The sequence below is a fragment of the Rhineura floridana genome, chromosome 1 (assembly GCF_030035675.1).
Source record: "Rhineura floridana isolate rRhiFlo1 chromosome 1, rRhiFlo1.hap2, whole genome shotgun sequence".
Taxonomy (NCBI): Eukaryota; Metazoa; Chordata; class Lepidosauria; order Squamata; family Rhineuridae; genus Rhineura; species Rhineura floridana.
The window spans coordinates 308,302,122-308,324,706 of record NC_084480.1 but is presented as its reverse complement, the minus strand read 5'-3'; the positions used below and the strand labels follow the sequence as shown (position 1 = coordinate 308,324,706).

The following is a 22,585-nucleotide window of genomic DNA, read 5'->3' as shown; positions in this document are numbered from 1 at the left end:
TACTGCTGTAAAATCATATCTCTGTTCTTTTTTTCAAAATACACTGGGTCATCTCTTAAAAGTTTTTCCATTGTCACATGGCTGCAATTAATTCCATAGATTTTCTCTATATTGGGCTCCATCACATCATTCCAGTCCAGAAGATTATCCATGCCATTGATAACTTTATCTCTAGAATCTTCATTCATTTCTTCAGAGATAACATTGAGTTCCAAACAATAGATTTTATTTCTAAAGTCCATAGACTCCAAATCTTGTTCCTGTTCCACGTTGGTTCCAATCTCCGGGATCTCCTCTCTCACAGGGACCCCTATTCCAGTCTCCAGGGTCACCTCTCTCACAGGGACCCCTGTTCCAATCTCCGGGGTCTCCTCTCTCACAGGGACCCCTTCCAGGGTCACCTCTCTCACAGGGACCCTTATATCTTTAATCTCCTGCTTCATTTTACTCAATTCAATTTTCATTATCTCAATCTCATCCATTATTTTCTGAAACATAGTTATTTCCAGATTTTCAGCCACTTTCTTAATTGCCATTTTAAAAGAAAAATATAGGAAAACCACTTCTTATTTCAGCAACAATTGGGTTAATACTCCAAACTTGGTGACATCACAGTATAAACAGAGCAGACAGCCTTATCTCTCCAATAGTTAAGTAAACAAAATGCAGTTCCCAGGATCGAAACAATTAATGGCAATCGTCAAGAAACAGATTCGTCAAAATAAAATAGACCAAAAAGAGAGTAGTCTCAAAACAGTATAATATTTTTCAAAATAAAAATCTGGAATAGAAATCCCTCTTCTGTGTATATCTTTAGAATGCAAATCCAGGACAGCTTTTTGCAACAAAAACAGAGATAAGCTATTAATTAGTGCGTAGCAGAGAGAAGTTATGGCTCCCCAGTGAGATGTCAAAAACTGATCAATCTGGCAAATCTCTTTTAAACAGCAACAATTTAAGTCAAGTAAAAGAAAAATATAGAAAGAAGGGTGCTTGCCTGTTAGTGCGTTCTCTCTTAGAAGATAAGGTGAACGTTCGCTTTATCAGATAGAGCTTGCTGTTAAAAATCCGTCCCACCTTCGTCGGCTGGACCTCGTCCCATAAATTAATGAGATCTGGTCGTCCCAACAAAAATAGGCTTTGAGGTTAATCTCTTCGTTTCTCCCTACCCGGGAGAAGTTTAATCAGTCAAAAAAAAAAGAAAAAACTGACTGATATATCTGAATAAGCTTCTTTTGAGGCAGGAGCCCGTCTCAAAAGCAGGCACAGGCTAAGTCACCCTTCCCGGAAGTCCCGCACGGATAAAGAATTCTTAAAGCTAACTTTACAAATCAACAGAGAGGCCACAGTGCTTTAAAATAACCACGGCCCAGGGAAGATCCCATTACAGTTCCCTCATTACAGTCTGGAAACTTTTTTCAGCCTGAGGGCCACATCCCCTTCTGGACAACCTTCCAGGGGCCACGTGCCAGTGCTGGGTGGGGCCGGAGGGAAAAGAGGGCAAAGCACTGAAAAGAGGGCAAAGCACATTCCAGCCAGGCAAAATCACTCAAGGAGGGTGCAAAGTAGGGCCAGTAGGGAGTGTGGCTAGGGAAGGGGCGTGGCTTTGAGAGAGTTCCAAGGGCCAGACAGAGAGGCTTGGAGTGCCACATTTGGTTTCTAAGCCTGAAGTTCCCACCCCTGGTCTAATCCATCCCAATTCTTCAAAATAAAAGATTTTTTTAAAATAAGAAAATATTGTCTATAAGGCCTTTGTCTTAAACTGGCCACAACATGGCATTAGCACTGAGCTAATTAAGTGCGACATCACTGTAAGACCACACTGAGAGACATTTTCCTCTTGGTGGGGCAGGTGTCTATTCACATCATGCTTTTTCCAGGCCCATTGGTTGCCACCTGAAATGTCCACAACAGAGAGACCTTCTGCGACATCCCTGCATAAGCAGGTGCCTCAACTCTATGCAGCTTCCACATTGCAGAGAAGCTTCCTTATTCCATTTAACCTGGGCTACGCCCACCCTAACCTCATTCTGGGAGTCCCTTTCAGTGCATAAATGTAGCCTTCTGCCTCCAACTAGTCCTGTAACTTTTATTGTTAAATTACAGGCATTCTATGAAGATGGTTCCTGCTTTCCAGATGTTTTTTGCATTGGGATATAGGCAGTGGCAGCTGATGGCCCCATGTCAGTGGGGCAGTAGAATCGGCTCTGAGTTTCAGTTCAAACATTCAAGGAGTTGTCCAAGGTGCTCAGCACCACTGGATTTAAGAAGTGCATCAAGAACAAGTGTGGGTCTAATGCTGCGGGGCGGGGGGAGCTGCTCATAATGATGGACAACAGAAGCTGTCTACTGCAACTGACTCAAGTGAAGTAAAACTAAGCTTAACTGCATGTGGGTGAAGTAGAAATATTCTTCCCCTGCATACTCGCTACCTCCCTTCTACCTCAATCTTCCACTCTCTACTTTCTCTTCTCTTTCCTCTCCAATGTCAAATTTTAGACTGTAAGTTCCTCAGGTCAGGGACCTGTCTTTTTGTGAAGCGCTGCACTCACTGATAATGCTACGTGAATAAGGATGGCCAAATCTGTCAATTTCAGTTCTCTCAGTTTCTCGTTTTTCAAATCTTAAATTCAGTTCTCGGTGTTCTCCACATTTCTGCAGCAATTCCTGATTATTATTTTTAAATCCTCATGAAAATTCAAGAACATTTGAGTGCTAATTTCTCATAATAAGCACATTTTTGCATGCAGGTTTGACAAATGTACGCATTTTGCAAGCAACTCCCTTAATATAATGCACTTTGTATGTTATTTACTAATATATGCATTCTTTGCACAATTTAGCATACACATTTTTTTCTACACATGGCAGAGGGACCGCATTGCAAAATTTGGGAAAATATGAATTTCGAAGGATAGCTGTCATTCAGTTCATGTATTGTTTCGGAAAGTGTGAATTAAGTACGAATGGAATCAAATTTCTGCCCCATTCCTATATGTAAATATATATAAAAAATTAATGAGCTGCAAAGAGCAGAGAGGGTTGTCTAGAGGGAATACTGTGTTTGGGGAAGGCTGCTGCCAAGTTCAGTGAGGCTCTTGTCATCACCATTCCTCCAGGTTGGCCCCTTGGCTGGCACCCTCTCCTTCAGAGTAAGAGGTGGGCACAGCAGCAGCAGTCTAGCCTGCAAGTCCCATTGCCCACCATTTTAATACCCCCACAATGCCTCTGGGTCCTTGATGCAACGTTGCTCTGGAGCAATGCTGTGGTGGGGTCCCACAAGCATTGGGGGGGGAATTAAAATGGCAACTACCAGTCACAGCCACCTGAGTTCAGGTGCCAAGAGGGGCACCAGGGATGGGTGGCTGTAGCTGGCATTTGGGTTTGGTGTCAGGGTAGGCGATGGGCTCTCCTGAGGTCAACTGCAACTGCTGGCACTGCTGACTTCTGACACCAGACTTGATGCTGCTTGTAGACCTGAATTCAACTCCCATCTCAACAATCAGCTCCTCATATGCTCTTGGCAGATCACAAGTATTCAAATGGTGCTTTGTCCATAAATAAGGAATAACAAGGGCTGAGGAAGAATCAGGATATTTATGTATTTGGATTTATTGTATCTGTTCTATCTACATAATCTTTGGGCATGGAGAAGAATATTATTATGAGAATGGCATTGCTGCCACATGGAACAATGTTCAGGCCATTATCTGGATTGAAACTCAAATCTCTAGCACCTTTTTACTTCTGGAAATTAATGGAAATGCAGGCATGCAGTTTTCTCTCTGAATGCTCACTAAAAAGTAATCCAATTAGGACTATCTGTATTTTAGTTCTGGCTGTTCTGCCCTAGTTCCACAGGCCTAAACACCACAAACTGTCTGGGTTATGTGCAAAGGCCTAAGCGCAAAGAATTATCTGCAAGGCTGTTATACCTCCCAATGTACAGCTGCTCAGATATTAGATTTACAGTGTAATCCTTTGCATGTCTACTTGGGAGTAATTCTCACTGAGTTCAATGGGACTTACTCCCAGGTAGGGAGGTAAGGAAGGAGGAATTCCCACCCCATCCTGTGTTCATTGCAATAAGTGCTGTTTCCATTCTGCTACAGTTCAGCTTCTGATAAGACCTACATTGTTTGCCTCTCTATCCACTATGGCCAAAACTCCTGTGATTAATTATGTAATTAATTTCAATGCATTTCAATGGAAGGGCAAGAAAAAAACAATGCAGAAAATAACATAATTATTTGCAGACTAAAAAAAACAGTGATAGCAAATACTGCTCATATTCACTTGTGTGATTTCTGTTCCTGGCTACGCAAAAACATGCAATTTCCACTGCAGGTTCTGATGGAATTTTCCAACATCCCTGCTTCTAGTTAAGTATCTGTAGGATTCCAGCCTGAAAACATCATTCCCAAAATCGAATACTGCCAGCCTTTCCCAGCAGCACATCACCAAAGAGCTTTCCAAATTCTTGCTCTTAAAAGGAGTTTGCCATGCAGGACAGAAAAGGGGCTATGTGCTGTTCATTAAAAAAATAAAAGAGGGGGGAAATTCATAATGAATAACGTTTATACGCCATGCACGCATGTTTTTACAAGTCAGCCTAGATGGAAAGGACAGAATACAACATGTGCTCTCTCTCTCTCTCTCTCTCTCTCTCTCTCTCTCTCTCTCTCTCACACACACACACACACACACACACACACACACACACACACACAATCTTCTTGGGCAATAACTATAATCATGCCTCTGGGAGTACTACTTTTCTCTGCACACAAAGCTGTTATTTCATGGCGCAGAGAAACTATCAGATGTGAAATGGAAGCCTTCTGCATTCTTTTGGTGGTGCCTGTTGTAGCACACGGGGCATTGGGCACAGGAGAAAGCGAGCACACCAGATGTTTATCCCGATTTTAAAATAGGCTGCTTATAAATAGGGCAGAGGTTCCCTCTCCAAAACGAGTTGTTGCAAGCCCACAGTGCTACTGTAACACGTCTCATTTACTCTGCATTCCCATGCCCCGTTTGAGACTATGTAGCTGAGTATAATTATTTTGGAGTACAGAACAGGGATGGCTCTCCAGGTGCTGCTGGACTCCAGCTCCCATAAGCCCCGGGCAGCATGGCTAATAGTCAGGAATGGTGGGGGTTGCAGTCCAGCAACACACGGAGGGCTACAAGTTCCCCTGCTCTAAGGAAAGTTCACATAGGAAACCCTCTGGATTCTGACAGATTCTGGATTCTGGATTCATAGGAAACCCTCTGGATTCTGACTATAGTCAAGTTCATACAGGAAACCCTCTGGATTCTGACGGCTGCTTTGTACTGCTGGTTATCCTGAGAGGCGTGCTTTGCTTTGCTCCAGTCTCTGAATTATTTCCCGGATTAATGACTTAACCAGAAGTCCAAGTCACAAGCAGGGCTGGCAAAATACTGATTGGGCCCAATCAGGGCCCACACTTAGCGGGGGCCCTGTGCTCATGGGGGAATTGCGGCTCGATGCCAGGAGCTCGGAGGAGGTGGTGGCGCTGCTGAGTGAGCGGGGGTGGCCCCGCCCAGAGATGGGAATTCTCAGCATCACGGACCAGGTACGGAAGAAAGCACTTTCCTCCGTCCTCCTTTCTCTCCCAAACAAAAAAGACCAGCCCCGGGCCAGGCGCCAGAGGCAGCACTTGTTTCCATTTCTGCTGCTTCACGGAAATCGGCGCCCACCATAAGGTTCCCAATCAGGCCCTTCGTTTGCAAACGCTGGTCCTGGTCACAAGAGAAGGACAGCCTCACGATAATTAGGGACATTTTATTTGTCTCTGTGTCCTGGATAATATTATGTGTTGTAAACTAGAGTGTATCCTTTATCTTCAACACGAAGCAGATTGCAAAATCTATTACAGGTACATGTCCTGGTAAAAAGGACTGGTACGGTAGACCTCTTGATGCCTGACACATATTTATTTTGTTCCACACACTACAACAACTTAGAAAACCTTTCTAGCCATGAATGAGAGTGAGGAGTGTACAGTGTACACACAACAAGAACAATGGCTCTGTAGTACCCCTTTCAGCTCTCTGGGTGCCGAGGGATGGATAAAATAACCCAGCCTAATTAGTGTGTTACAGATTAGAGATCAGTTCTTCAGACTAGGGGGGGAAATATCTCATAAGAGCATAAAAAGGACCATGCTGGATCAGAACAAAGGCCCATCCAACCCAGTATTCTGTTCTCGTAACGGCCAACCAGATGTGCATGGAATGCCCACAAGGAAGGTATGTGTAAAGCGTTCTCACCACTTGAAATCCCCAGCCACTGGTATTCAGTGGCATACCATCTCAAACAGGAGAGGTAATACATAGCTACCATATCTAGTAGCCACTGATGGACTTAGCCTCCATTAATTTGTCTAATCCTCCTTTAAAGATGTCTGTGTTGGTGGCCATAACAGCCTCTTTGGGGAGCGAATTCCATAGGTTAACTATGCGCTGTGTGAAGAAGTACTTTTGTCTGTTCTGAATCCTCCAACATTCAGCTTCATTAGATGACGACGTGTTTATTTATTTATTTATCGGATTTATTAGATGCCCATCTGGCAGGTTGTCCTGCCACTCTGGGCGACGTACAGTAAAAATATATAATACACTCAATATAAAAACATATACACAGAAATTAAAATCATTCTCGCATTAAAAGAGGAGAAAAACTTCTCTCTAACCACTTTCCCCACACAATACATAATTTCATACATCTCTATCATGTCCCCACCCTCCATTATTCATCTTCCTCATGGGGGAGTTGCTCCAACTTCTAGTTGTCTGAAAAAGTTGTACTAGACCCAGAGCTTGGAAAAGTTACTTTTTTGAACTACAACTCCCATCAGCCCAATACAGTGGCCATGGCTGGCTGGGGCTGATGGGAGTTGTAGTTCAAAAAAGTAACTTTTCAAAGCTCTGACTAGACCTCATGAAGGCTGTGCAAAAACCAGCACTCTCAGGTTGAGAACAAAAAAAGATGGTGCTCAAAATGGCAGACCAGCCATTTTAAAAAAGAGGGAAAATGGAAGGTCAGTGATGTTTCATTATTTCTAAAGTGTTTTTTTTCCCCTTACCATTTTCTTGACTTTCAGGTAGAACAACAGCTGGACAGACATGGGGAATGTTTGCTGTTGGAGGGGAAAAAACATCAATTGAACGCTATAAATGCTTTAAAATATATAGATTAATGAACACTTAAATGTGCAGGACATGGCAAAATCGTTCTGTCCTATAATAGTTATAACTAAAGTGAGCTGAATCAATTTCTATTGTTGCACCTATACAAACAAACAAGAACCACCCACTTCTGAGAGAGGCAAAGAGACCATCAGACTTCTTATGTGCTCCACACAGTAGCAAAAGCCAATGCACATTTAATTTGGGAGGTCATATACAGAAGGCATTGATACAACTCATGCATTAGCTTGCTAGTAAGAGTTAACTAGAGCTGTATTACAGTAACTTCCTGTAGTACACTTACTAAGTGCATGTTCTGGGGGGTAAAGAAAGGCCGGGGAAGGAACTGGCATTCCCACCCCATATATACGGTCGCAAGACGTCACCCTAAGAGTCGGAAACGACTCGCACTATAAGTGCGGGGACACCTTTACCTTTTCTAGGATGGTCTGGTTCATAATGCGTAGGCCAGGCTTGTATGACTTGTTAACAGGGATGGTGAATCTATCCATTTCGATTTCTCATTTTTCCACTCTTAAGTTCAGTTCTCCACATTTCCACATCAGTTTGAGAATTTTTTAAAAAACAAGCCCTCATGAAAATTCAGCAGCACTTTAATGTGATTTTCTCCTAATATACACATCTTTGTATGCAATTTTGCCTAACAGACACATTTTTGCAAAGCAAATTTTCCTTATATAAAATGCATTTTTGCATGTTATTTTCACTAATGCATGCATTTTTATGCACACTTTACCCTAGTGCATGCATTTTTGTACACGTGACTTGGCTGGAAAACTGCATGTCAAAATACAGAGAACTTCCATTTTTGAAAGGTGGAAATGTTTCAGTTTGCACTGTTTTGAACAATGCAAATTAGATAGGCTCTCCTGTAAATGTGAACAGAATCAAATTTCTTCTCCATCTCTCCTTTTTAATCACCAGCTGAATGCAGTCCTACATTCTGTTCTGCACTTTGCTTCACAAGCCAACTGATTTTGTGGAAACAGGAGGTTTATTTGCCTCCCTTGTGGGCTTCATTCAATATTTGGCTGGGATTCAGGTTTGTGTGTTGTAATGTACGCAGGCCTGCCACAGCTGACCTGTGTTTGGGTGGTCCTACCATTCAGCGGTGGATTAGACTAGGTGGTCATTGATCTTTCCCCTTCATGTCTATGGTTATATAAACTCCTGATCCATACAATCAGTAGACACTGGTGACTATGATGTCATCAGGGCGTCTTGGACAGCTCCTTGAAAGTTCGGACTAAAACCCGGAGAGCAGATTCACTGTCCCACTGACATCGGAGCCACCAGTCTCCACTCTATTCAACTAATGCTTAATTCTTGAAGCAACTCTACATTTCATAATTTTATCTCCTAGCACGTCTGCTTCTCATGTTCCTCTCCTTCGCTCACTGCTAAAACGTGGAGACTGTAAACTCTTGGGGGCAGGAATCTGTGTTTCTGTTAGCTTTTTCAAGCATTACCATGTAAAGAACCACATGCATTGACAGCACAATACAAAATAAATACATAGATAAATACAGTTTCCCATTTCCTCTCTGTTGAGTAAGCAAATGAAGGATCAGTGCCTTTTTTATCCCTTGTGCTATTTCATTTGCTTGAAAGGAAATCTCAAAAAACTCCACCCACCCACACAGGATACCAGTGTGGTCAGCTAGTTATACAGAACAGAGTTTTGTTGCTCCATATAGTTTAATGGCCAGTGAGAAGAAAATATAAACACTGTTTTAGGTTGAAATATGGGCCCTACAGAAAAAGCCACCTGCAAGCTGGATTCTAATTAACTGTCCCATGTTATAAAAAGAAGACCAAAGTTCAGTGGAGTTCAGCTACAAAAATTAATGTTCTTTACATTCCAGATTGCCTGTGCCTTTGGGGGGTTTAAGGTATACAAAGGGAAGCTTTATTGTCTCTGCCTTAAACAAATAATCACTTACATATTTGTACAAAACAATATGAAATGAACCATTTGATGCAGAAATGGGCAGGGCTGACCACACTCTTACGTGGGGTGAAGTGGCTCTTCTCAGATTCCCCGGTACCATCAAATGACAGAAAACTGTCCATTATTTCAGGCATGTACATCAGCCTTTCCTGACCTAGTGCCCTCCAGATGTTTCAGACAACAATCACAGCTGGCACGGCCAATGGTCAGAGATGATGGGAGTTGTGGATGGCACCAGGTTGGGGAAGGTTGACGTATGCGTACACACACACACACACACACAAATATGAAGTCATCACACTGTAGTTTGCTTTGCCACAGACAGGTGGCGCTGTATACTGTCGTGTGGCTGCTATTGTTGGGCTAATTAGTCTGAAGAGATAGTCCAGCAGGAGGTGAAGCACAGGAAGGAGAAGACGTGTGCCTGCTGCTTCTCATGGTCTTCCCCCTTCCCATGCTGCTCCACTACCAGACCATCTTTTCATTGTAATTGGCTGACTGGCAGCAACTCAGGCAGATTGCTGCGAGTGACTGAGTGCGGAATGTGCATGGGCATGAGGCAGGCTGGCACTAGGTGCAGGAGGTGGCATCTATGCATCTATACCTGAGGGTGGGGTTGAGGGCATGGGTTGGCACATAGAATGTGCAGGGGTGGGAGCCCATATGCAGATATTCTGCCTCAAGCAGCTCCAAAATATGTTGGGCCATCATGGGTCGTACACCCAGTTTTTTGAAAAGATCCAACACACTGAAGATAATTGAATTACGTTTGTCTATAGAACTTCAGGTTCTGTGTGTGTGTGTGTGTCAAACAGAAAATGTGAAAGGTTTCCCATGCAAGATATATATTATTATATTATATATTATTATATCCTCTGCACTAACTTCCAGTCCATTTCCAAGCCCATTTCAAAGTGCTGTAAAGCATAAATACCTTGGGACCAGCTTACCCAAAAGATCATCTGTTCCTACATATACCTTCTTATAACTTGAGGTCATCTTCACCAGGTGCTCCACCAAATGAGGTGTAAAAGGTGATTACCAGGAAAAGGGCCTTTTCAGTGGTGACACCCCAGTTATGGAATGCCTTACCAAGATAGGTTCACCTGGCACCTTCTTGTTGGACTTTTCAGCATCTGGTGAAGCCTTTTTGTGTGTGTTCCTGGGCTTTTAAATTGTGATCTCTGGGATCTACTGAATTTTAGATCTGCTACATAGTCTTAGTGATGCTGTCTATTACTCTACACTGTTTTTCTTTCTGCTGCTGCAATTTTTATGCTGAATTTTTATGCTGAATTTTTATGCTGCAATTTTTGTTTACAGTATTATTGTTCTGTGATTATTATTGTATTTTAATGTTTTATTGTTCTTAAGCCACCCAGAAAACACTGTTCTTCGGTGGCATATAAATGTTGTAACTAAGTAAACACAATATTGGAAAATGTGATCTCTTAGCTGCTGAAAAGAAAATTTTGCCTTGGATTCTGAGAAATGATGAGCTTTCTGGCAAGCATGCCTGTTATGGATTGCTAACTTTACCAGCATCACGGGGGATCTGAGTTGTGTATCACCTCCAGTTTGGAGTGGTATAGCCCAGGCACAGATTTATCACATCAGAACTACGTAAGGATGGAAGGATCTGTCAATTTTGGTTCTCCCAGCTTCTCATTTGTCCAGTTTTAAATCCAGTTCTCCACATTTCTGCAGCAGTTTGTGATATTAAAAAAAATCTCATGAAAGTTCGCATTTTAGTGTGAATCTATCCTAATAAACACATTTTTGTATATAGTTTTGACCAATGTACACATTTTTGCAAGCAATTTCTCCTAATATAATGTATTTTGTATGGTTATTTTCACTTACATATTCATTTTTATGCACACTTTCCACTAATATAGGCATTTTTGTAAACATTGGTTTGGGAGAACTGCACTGCAGTACAAGTTTTGAAGGATTGATGTGCTTTGTTCTCATGTTGCAGAAAGTGCAAATTTGAACTTTTCCCTTGAGTCAACCCATCTTGAATTCCTTCCTGGACTAGACCTAGTAATCTTTTCTCCTACACCGGCTGTGTCCCAGCTTCTGCCATCTACATATCCATACATCACTTAGGTACTTGGCAAAGCACTCGAGCTGATACTCACCTGCTCTTTGGTACCAGCCAAAGGGATGGACCCTGGTTTCTGCCTCCAGAGATGCACAATCTGAAAGCTGCCACTTCCTCAATTCCCCGCTGCAGGTCTGGATTCCCAAACTGTTCAGAACCAAGCACAAGACCTTGCCGCCTGCAACGGGGTGGATATACAGTTATGGTTGTCATGTTCTCCGTAGATGCTCAGTAAATAAAAATGCAGAATTCTATACAACCCAGCTTTACTCAGAGTAGACCCATTGGAATTAATGAACTGAAGTTAGCTGTATTAATTAATACCAACAGGTCTACTCTGAGTAGGATTAGCACTGGATACAACCCACTGGTTGCAATCTATAAAGAAGTAAAAACAACCCAACCCAATAGTGGTTTAAAGAAGGGATCCCATTCACTGTCATTGACTAGTTACAATCACATGGATATAACGTAAGAAGAAATGACTTTTAAACAGAAAGAGAATCAAGGTTCGTGTCAGGCGTAGGAATCACTGGACGCCTCCCAAGGCCCACACACCTACAGGGATGGGGCACTTTCATCCTCTGGAGCCTTCTGGTCCGGCACCTCCTTGCTAACCACTTACCAGAATGAATAGACTAAGCAGCATCCTCATGCTCTCCCTATGGGGAAAGATGCAAATTGGGCACTAGGAGTAAAGGCAGTGGACCTGCAATGCCTTGAAGAGGAGGAGGGTCTGCAGAGTGCAGTTTGTTCAGTCAAGTTTATCAGGATTGCTTTGCTCTCTGGAAGTACTGCTACACTGCACAAAAGAAGGGGGTGTTCTTTCTGCCAAGGTTTTAGAAGCAAATCGGGCAGGGAGCATTGCTGAGGATTCGAATGGGTGGTGGGCAAGGTTCCCTTTCATAACTGGCTTCCACTAGTCCTAGCTGAGTCCAACCACATCTGGAAGGCCACAAGTAACCATCCCTGGTTGAGAGCTTAGAACCACTGCCTTACCCATTTCAATAGAGGGTTTTGGTAGGAAACACTGTTTTAGGAGAAGGTCCAAAACTTAAGTCCAGAAAGATTTGGGTTAGCCTTTGTTACATATTTACTGTTTCATGCTGTTATTTTATTAGTGTATTTTGAATCTGCTGTCTCCCATTGTGTCTGATGGATGGGGCAGGCTACATATGCTAACAAATTGACAGTGCATTGCACTTCTGGAAGAAAAATCTGGCTCCAATTGGCTGAGCTGTTGTGAGGGGCTCAGAATGTTTTCTTACTCAAGGAAGAAAGCAGTTTGCAGTTCAGCTTCTGTGAGGGAAGGGAGCTTTGTCAGTTTGGTGGGGAAGAAAACCTCACACAAGATGGCCAGATCAGATTTTATTTACTCTGTGAAATAAGGTAAACCTCCATTTATAATTTGCAGAATTCTTTGGGAAAGAAATATCTATGAGTTTCATAATGAATACCTGTTCTTTGGGAAGCATTTAAAAGTCCAAAGCCCATGCAACAAGGATCGGCATCACAGAAGTGCTCACAGTCAAAAAATCTGGAGGAAAAAACACAAAGGATTTGAAAGCAGAAACTGAAATCATTTCACAACTCAGCTCTTTAGATGGCCATGGCTCCCTCCTATGCTTACTCAGAAGCTCCATTGTGTTCAATGGGCCTCACTCCAAGGGAAGTATGCATAGGATTGCAACCTAACATGTAAAGATCTTATCAAATTTAGCAACACATGAGGCTGGTTTCCTCATCCACTTACAACTAACACAGGACTGAGAGGCTCCCTACCTACTTCCACCACCACCCCCAGCCTATTTGGAGCACTATCTATTTGGTCTCCCCAAAAGGTGACTAGTAGGTAAGGAAGGCTACAGCAGGACTTAAACTTTAGGAAGCTCAATGGAAGAGCTACTGCTTTGTACAGACAAGGTCCCAAGTTCAATCCTCGGCATCTGCAGGTAGGGCTGGGAGAGACTCCTGCCTGAAACCTTGGAAAGATGCTGCCAGTCAGTGTACACAATACTGAGCTAGATGGACCAATGGTCTGTTTCAGTATAAGGCAGCTTCCTAGATGGAGCAGAAGTTGAGTTCTTGTTCAATTTGTTGTTTTGTCATGTGCCCAAGGGGAGGGGTTGAGGGACATCACTAGGGCCAAAAAAAGAAAAGAAAGAGCTGAGAAATGAGATGTTATGTTGTAATTTTTTGGGTACAAAACTGATAATTTATTGTTTTCATTTCTTTCTGCTGGGCTACACTTTTTTAAAACAGTATTTTGTATTCCTGTTTTGCATTATTTACACTATTTTTGTCCTTGCTTGACTTTTGCATGACTTATATTATTCCCAGCACTTGTTGCCAAAACTTAATAAAACTGCTCTCAAAGGCTCTCAACCATCTTATCTAAAAATCATTTCCTTGCACAAATTAAACTACTTCCGTACTGATTATCTGAACATAAAGCTGGTGTAAAGCATGTGCTTACAGAATGATATGCATGAGTAAAAAAAATATATAGAGGGGCCATATGTATCTTTTCCTTTGGATCTTTGGCCATTGGCTTTGGATATCATGGCTGGTGTACTGAGCCAATTTTTTAATTCTGCAGGCATCATTAGTTGGGGAAGAGCCCTAGATCAGTGGTTCCAAAACTTTTTTTCCCCCATGGACCACTTGAAAATTGCCGAGGGTCTTGGTGGACTACTTGTGATTTTTCTGCCTGTTGTAACAATGTAATGTGGTGTGCTAGATGCTGTGTGTTTTTAATTGTATTTTTATCACTCCTTCTGTTTCCTATATATTGTGATATTTTGTATTACAATTTGAATTCTGTGGAGTCACTGAGGTCCCTTCCAGTCCTCCAATTTTAGTATCCTGCCTGTATAAGACAAATCTTACATTGCTCAGCTTAAAGGCATACCAAACTGAACAGGAAAGAACCATACCCATTGGACACAGTTTTCCCGGACACATCCATCTTGTTTCTCACAGAGATTCCTGACACTTTATGGAATGGTAAGCGGGTGTAGAAGTTCTTTATGCTCCCTTCTAGAGACACTGCAAAAAAAAAAGCACAACAAGGTGAAGAACAACAACAACAACAAAGACTGAAAATTCCTACTCTGATGCTTCCTCTAGTTTCCACTGAGTGGGTACTCGCATTACACTAGAGGTACGAGAGTCACAGTAGAGCTTTGGTTCCCCATACTGCTACAGGGAGATATTAGAAGGCCTGAGCCAACCTGTAAGCCATTGTCTCTCCTTAACAGGAAGCTCTGTCTTTAGGTTGAGAGACTTGCCTGGACAGCAAAAGTCTTTTCTGACTCTTAGTTTTGCTTCCTGACTCTGACCCTTGGGCCTCCTGGCTCCAACTCAACAGCTACCCAAAACCCTTTCTTAGACAGTTCCTTGCTCTTCATAAGATTCATTCCTCCACTGTGATACCTTTCTTTGAAAATGTTAGGATCTGCTTCATTCACACAGAGAACAAGGCACGAATGTGACAGAGACACCTGCTCAACTCACCTGTCTTCTGGTACAAAAGATGTGGTTTCTGAGGTAGCACAGTGTTGCAGTTCTCAGGAATGTTGTTAATGCTATTGTCACACACTAGCGCCACTGGATAGAGGGTGCAGGGAAAGAATGTTCCAGATGTGATGTTTGGAACATCTGCCAGCTGACAGAATTCATCTTCTGCACAACCTAGGAAAGATCCAGAAACCTCAGTAGGGTTGTCCTCAGAGTAGGCTCATTGAAATTAATAGACCGAAGTTAGTCATGTCCATTAATTTCAATGGGTCTACTCTTGTATACACTATGCTCCTCCTTCCCTACAACCCCCTTATTCCGCCTACCACTAAATCTTACTACCTCATGATGGAGAGGTCACAAATTTTCATAATGCTCCTTTCCCCCAAATTCATATATTGCTGTTTTTTTCCTCTCCCTTACCCAGCTAGGGGAAAATATCTTATTTTTTTGCCAAAATGAAGCACCTTTTGAAACTCAGTTTGCACATTTTCGTCCCATTCTTCAATACCAACTATTCCAAGGAACTGTACTTATGTATTATTTTGAGCCTTTCCTCTTGATAAGAGTAGTGAGGCTTACTGAGGAAGATGGGCATGATTTCATATTATTTCAGTGTTCTACCTAGTGCAGAATTAAATTCTGGGGACAGAAATTCTCTCTCAGTGTCTCACCTGTATGAAGTGTAGGATTTACTGTATTCACAACAGCTCCAAGGCTCAGATTTGTTTTTTCAGCCTTTAGATTTGCATTTCTGTCTTGATAAACTAATGCAGCCTTCTGCAACCTGGTGTGCTTCAGATGTTTTGGACTACAACTCCCATCAGTCTAGCCAGGACAACTGTGGCCAAGGGAAGGGCCATAGCTCTGTGGCAGAGCATCTGGTTTACTTGCAGAAGATCCCAAGTTCAAATAAGGCAGCTACCTATGTCCTATGAGTTGTACTCCAAAACATCTGGAGAACACCAGGTTGGTGAAGGCTATACTAATAGGATGTTGTAAACATTCTCCAAGGATTAGGGCCCAGGACTGGCATCATGGGTCAGCATAAATGGGCACCTGCCGGGGTTCCATACCACATCAGAAGGCCCACTAACAAGCACCACTGGAACTACCCTTCACCCAGTGGTTGCTGGTGGGCAATGTCAGTGGTGCAGTGGAACCTGCTCTGGGTTTTAGTCCAAATTTTCAAGGAGCCATCCAAAGCACTTCAGCACCTTTGACAGTTCCTTGAAAGTTCAGACTAAACCCCAAAGCAGATTCCATTGCCCCACTGACATGGACCCACCAGCCACCACTGCCGTCACCATTGCAGCCTACTTATTCACTTGCCTCTCTCATTTGCCAAGAGGGGGATGAGCAAGCAAGCAACAATGGCGGCAAGGAGTAGTAGCTGCCCCTACCTGCTTGCTCATTGGCTCTCCCTGGCAAGCAAGCAGGTGGTAGCAATGAGGAGCTCCCAGTGACAGTCACCAACGTGGTTGGCTTTAAAAGAGCATTAGGCAAATTCATGAAGGATAAGACTATCAGTGGCTACTAGCCACTAATGGCTGTGCTCTACCTCCACTGTGGGAGGCAGTATGCCTCTGAATACCAGTTGCTGGGAATTGCTGGTGGAGAGAGTGCTGTTGCACTCAGGTTCTGCTGGAGGGCTTCCCACTGAGGCATCTGGTTGGCCAATGTGAGAATAGGATGCTGGGTAAGATAGGCCATTCGCCTGATCCAGCAGGGCTCTTCTGATGTCTTTATGAGACAGAGGAGCAGCAGCTGGTAAGAACATAAGAAGAGCTCTGCTGGATCAGGCCAGTGGCCCATCTAGTCCAGCATCCTGTTGTCACAGTGGCTAGCCAGGTGCCTGGAGGAGACAATGGCAGTGGAACAGTGTCTTATCCACAGGCCTACCCAAAACCTGGAGACTCCACTGAACAGAACATGGCTAGAACATTGGCTGATTACTAGTCTGACCAGTCTGCGTCTGTGCTGGAATTGTTTTTTAATATGTTCTTGAACCTTTTTTAAAATGTTTTTAATCTTAGATGAAAATCTTAGAGAAGACTGAGGGGAGATATGATAGCACAATTCAAGTACATGAAAGGTTGTCACACAGAGGAGGGCCGGGATCTCTTCTCGATCGTCCCAGAGTGCAGGACACGGAATAATGGGCTCAACTCACAGGAAGCCAGATTTTGACGGGACATCAGGAAAAACTTCCTAACTGTTAGAGCTGTACAACAATGGAACCAATGACCTAGAGAGGTGGTGGGCTCTCTGACACTGGAGGCATTCAGGAGGCAGCTGGACAGCCATCTGTCGGGAATGCTTTGATTTGGATTCCTGCATTGAGCAAGGGGTTGGACTTGATGGCCTTATAGGCCCCTTCCAACTCTATTATTCTATGATTCTATGAAGCTTTTTTTAAGTAACGTTTTTGAAGATGTTTTGTTTTAATGTGTTTTAAAGTTTGTTTTTATGATGTTTTAATGATTTTAGTGCTTTTGTTTGCTGCCCTGGGCTCCTGCTGGGAGGAAGGGTGGAATAGAAATCAAATAACAACAACAATAATAATTCCCCATGATCTAAGATTTCTTACGTGCAAGACACCAGAGAAGAGCCTGCTCTGCAGAATATCTGGGCTTGAAGAGCCAGTATTCTTGGAATGGTAAGGAACGATTGTGGTTGATCAGGATTTGGCTGCTTTCCATCAGTGAAAAGAGTTCCATTGTAGAAGCTTATCAGTGCAAGGAGAAAAGACAGAAGTGAGGATTTAAGTCAGCTGATTAGAGCTGTAAATCTAAAATAGCTGAAGGGCACCAGGTTGGTGAAGGCTGTGTTTAATCTATCATATTTTAAAACTTATTTATTTATATAAAAATGCTGTACGCCACCTTTCCGTACTCCATGCCCAAGGCAGCTAACAAGAATAAACCAAAGACGTGACAATGAAACCAAGATAAAACTCTCAAATCACAGAAACAGATTAAAAAGCTGCTACATAGGAAACTGCCTTCTACCGAGTCAGATTATTGGTCCATCAAGCTCAGTACAGTGTGCACTGACTGACAGCAGCTCTCCTGGATTTCAAAGAGGATTCTCTCCCAGATGCCAGGGACTGAATCAGGGACCTTCTGAATGCAAGGCACTGAGTGACAGCCCTCCTCCAACCAAAAAAGAGAAAACTGAAAACTGTACGACAATAAAGCAAGCAAGTAAGGCAGAGAAATAATGAACCTGACCAAATCCCTGTTGAACCAAGAAAGTCTTCTCCAGGGAGTTCCAGATTAATGACAATCTTGGGTAAAACTGGACTGTAGTGCTTCTTAAAGCTGCAAAACGCCCAATTGCACTGAGATCTATGGGGGAGGCTACCCTTGTGGTACCATAGCCATCTGAAATTCACTATGTGGCAACCCAAGGAAGTGTCTCATTGGTGGTGGTGCCCCAGTTATAGAGCTCACTCCTTTCTAAAATACAGCTGGTGCTGACTCTTTTGAGGTTTTGGTAACAACTGAAGACACATTTCTTCATTCAGGTATTTGTGGGACATTAGCATCTGAGCCTATCTGCTAATTTGAGTGACACCCTCTGGTTCTTAAGAGCAAATTGATATATTGATGATGTATTTTAAGTTTTCATGCATTCCCATTCTGGGTAATACATATTTCCAATAAATAAATAAGGGCTACAGTCCTATGCACATTTGCTTGGGTATAAGCCCCACTGAACACAGTGGGACTTACTTGTGCATTAAGAAATTATTTTTCAAAAGTAAGCATGAATAGTTCAACAAATTTATTCAAACTGGTTTTATTTGAATGGATCTCCACAGAATCTGGTCCTGTGCTACACACTGAACACAATGATGCTTCTAGCGGTGGCTGGTGCCTGTGGGGACTGGAAGGGCAGAAGGCAGGGAGGCCAACAGTAGGTGGCGCCAGAGCCAACAACAGGCAGATCCAACTCATTCTAGCTCTGTCTCCATCCTCCACCCTGCTGAGTTCTACAAGGGGCAACTTTGAGAGACCAAGGAGGTAGAAGCTGGCAGGCAAGGCCAACCCTTGGACTGATTGCAAGGAAGAAGGCAGGTAGGCAGGTGGGGGTTGGCTGAGGGCAGGCTGAGGTTGGTGGGGAAGGGCCCCATTTGCCCTAATGGAGCAACCTCCACTGGATGGTGCAGTTCCAAGGTGGTAAAATGAACTCCACTACGTCAGACTAAAGGTACAGGGAAAGTCACTTTTTTTAAATGCTCCCCTATGTTATAAGTGTTTTGGGGAGGAAAGTATGTATGTGTGTGGGGTTCTCTTTGAGAGTTAATTTGCTCACCTTAGTCCTAAGGCTTTCTGTGACACAAATAAAGTACAATAGGGAATATGCAACATTAGTACTAAAAATAACCTATAGAAGTATTTATGGAAATGTGAAATATTTGCAGGGGAAATGGATAAAGATTGGTTTATGTTATTATGAAAAGCCTTAGAGAAACTCAAATACACAGTCCCTTTCTCTTGGTATACACATACCTGGCAGCAATGGCTGCATCTGAGTTGGAGTAACATCATCACTACACACACTAGATCTCACTCGGGTAATCATATCAGAATCTAGAAGGCAAACAGAATTCAGTTGAAGACACATTGGTGGGCTGAGAAATTAATGCTGATAGGCCAATGATGGCTGAGCATGCTCGGTGGTCATGGAATGCTGGATGACTAATGGGGGCAAGGTGGAAATCCTGGAGAGATGGGGGAATGGAACGGCATACACTGGAAAAGGAGATGGCTGGAGTCCTGAACAGGAGCACTCCAGGCTGCAACATTTTGCTGCAGGTCCCACTTGTTGTTTTAATTGGATTGAGTTCTGATGGAATAAGTGCATGTAATCTTCTTTTCAGACTGGACACCTGAAAGAAAGAAAGACCAAACTGCTTACCTCTCCACAGATAAACACGCTGAAAGCTGGCGAAGGAAGTTCCAGGTTTTTCTGTGAGCTCGGAAGCTGATGAGGAAAAGAAACACTATTTACTTCTACCTAGAAGGTGGCCAGCATAGCAACCATTGTTTGCATCTTAGTGCCAGAGAGTAAAATGATCAGAACTGGAAGTGGGGATTTTTATCAGTGTTTGGCATAAAAACAGGTGCAGAATTAAAGACACAGGATCGGGTATAAAGTTGGAAGCTGCCTCTGTCTTTCGTTTGATCTATTTCATAAGAAAAGTCTTGCTGAATCAGACCAAAGGCCTACCTCATCCAGAATTCCGTTTCACACAATGGGTGATGAGACACCAACCTTTCCTTTCCTTTTTAATGTACTGCTCAATACCCATGACAAACCACATGCAATGAAGCACCAGGCTTTGAGAATGGAATGTGGTCCAGTAGCAATCATGATAGAGGTGGAGATGGAAAGGCTAAACCAAGCATAACATTTAATCTGCCGGGTGTAACAAATGGTTTTAGCAAAGGCTCAGTTTGGACTATTCAGACTAGAACCAAGTTTGTAATCCATACTTCCTGCTTCATCTCACTCATGGTTTCTCCCTCCATCTCCCGTTGGAGCACTAGCCACAGTTGGCCAGGATGTTCAAATTGGCTATTTATGTATTTAAAAGCATTTCTAGACTGCTTAATATTTTAGAAATATCTTAAGTGGTATACAATATTTTTAAAAACAGTATCATTAAAAACACCTTCTAGAACTAATGAAACAAGGAGATAAAACAGGAATTAGGGCATTCAGGGACACATAAAACAGGTCCAAACTTATGGGTCAGGGAAACTTGGGGGGAAAGATACATTTTCACAAGATGTCTGAAGCCACAGATGGTTGCTGCTTTACATATGGCAGAGGGAAGGGCATTCCATAATAGGGGGGCAAAGCAGAAAAAGACCATTTCGGGGTCACCACCCTATAGGGATAGGTGAGAATTTCGATTCAGTTTGTATTTCAAGCCAAATGTATCAAATTTGCACTTTCTGAAACAACATGAGAACCAAAACAGCCATCTTTCAAAATTCGCACTTATTTGAATTCTGCAATGCAGTTCACCAACCAATGTTTACAAAAATGCACATATTAGGTGAAAGTGTGCATAAAAATGAACATATGAGTGAAAATAACATGCAAAAATGCATTATATGATGAGAAATGGCTTGCAAAACTGGGCACATTAGTTAAAACTGCTTACAAAAATGTGTTTATTAGGAGAAACTCACGCTAAAATGCTGGAGAATTTTCATGAGGATTTTTTAAAATTGCAAATTGCTATAGAAATGTAGAGAACTAAATTTAAGATTCAAAAAATGAGAATCCCTACTGCCCTACAATATTCTGTAGGGAACGGGGCTACAAGTTGAATTTCCCCAGAAATTATGTTGAAGTGCCTTCCTCCAAACCATACTCAAACTCCTACATCTAAGTATAGTTTCTAATTCTGGTTTGGAGTACTAGTATTAATTGTTATTTGCCAATTCAGGCCTCAAGCCTAACTGTAGCCCTAAACATGCATTACACACATGTAGGACATTAGTCTGTGGAGAGAAGAATGAGGCCGTGCTTTAAGCTCCACCTCCATTGCAAGATCTTGCCCTGTCCAACCATGTGTTGCACACAGTTGCATGAGGAAAAAGCCCACCATGCAAGCTCTAGCTCATGAACAGGAGCTCCATGCAATCGGGCCACTGGATTGTGAATGTGACGGCGGGGGGGCGGGGGAAGAAGGTGCAATGCTGGGGCTGGTCTAAAAGGGTGGCACCAGTCCTTTCCATATACACTTATGTCTGCACATGAATAACACATGAAAGGGGCTTATGGTTAGCACTAAACAAGAAACAGAAACAAACACCAGCCCTTGACTTCCTAATGTTCCTGCATAGCATGGCTTGGAGGATCGTCAGAACTGAACCAGATGATACAATCGTTCTGTTCCTTTGGGTTGTTTCTTGCTCTGGCTCAGGCCACACCTTAGCATTGTGATCAGGTAGAGCCAGTGTGGTATAGTGGTTAAGGTGTTGCACTACGACCTGGGAGACCAGGGTTCGAATCCCCACATAGCCATGAAGCTCACTGGGTGACCTTGGGCCAGTCACTACCTCTCAGCCTCATGAAAACCCTATTCATAGGGTCGCCATAAGTCGGAATCGACTTGAAGGCAGTACATTTACATTTTTACATATTTGGAAGCCACTTCTGCCTGCATTCTGATAAAACAATTCCTTGTTTTGCATTTGTTGCTCGAGCCACAAACATTTAAGAACGAAGCCTGGAGAATTGTTTACTCCAGTAGCCATTATGACAGAGATAGAGATGGAAAGACTGAGTTCAACTCCCATTTTCACACTGAATTTGCTGGGTGGTCAAATAATTTCTGCACTGTTTGAGTTCCTTCTCAGTAAAATAATTCCCTGCTTGACATCAGTGCAGTGGTGGGGAACCTCAGGCCGTTGGCCAAATGTGGCCCTCCAGGCCTCTCTGTCCGGCCCCTGGGACTCTCCCCAGGCCACACCCTCTCACCAGCCTCGCTTCACACCCTTCCTTGAGTGTTTTCACCTGGCTAGAGTGTGCTCTTCAACTCTGATAACGCCTCTTGCTTACCTCGACGCAGGATGGAGAAAGGTGCATGACTGGATGTAGAAAGTAGCCTGGTGTACAAAGGTAACATTTGCATTCATTGTCTCACCCACTTTTGCCTCTGGCCCGGCACAACACTGGCCCCCAGAAGGTTGCCCAGAAGGCAAAGTGGCCCTCAGGTTGAAAAGGATTCCCCATCCTGGCTTTAC

The 22,585-nt window shown here is 43.0% G+C and overlaps 1 protein-coding gene across 1 annotated transcript in view; it reads right to left on the bottom strand.

The window, feature by feature from the left end:
* TG (thyroglobulin) overlaps nt 1-22,585 on the bottom strand; it is a 227,502-nt gene that overhangs the window by 118,312 nt on the left and 86,605 nt on the right. The window contains exons 28-35 of the mRNA XM_061611878.1: nt 19,740-19,805; nt 19,331-19,411; nt 17,404-17,541; nt 14,811-14,987; nt 14,231-14,342; nt 12,752-12,831; nt 11,332-11,472; nt 7,113-7,166 (exon numbers count right to left, since the gene is read on the bottom strand). Coding sequence (XP_061467862.1) covers nt 7,113-7,166; nt 11,332-11,472; nt 12,752-12,831; nt 14,231-14,342; nt 14,811-14,987; nt 17,404-17,541; nt 19,331-19,411; nt 19,740-19,805 — 849 coding nt within the window. The remainder of the gene's footprint in view (nt 1-7,112; nt 7,167-11,331; nt 11,473-12,751; nt 12,832-14,230; nt 14,343-14,810; nt 14,988-17,403; nt 17,542-19,330; nt 19,412-19,739; nt 19,806-22,585) is intronic.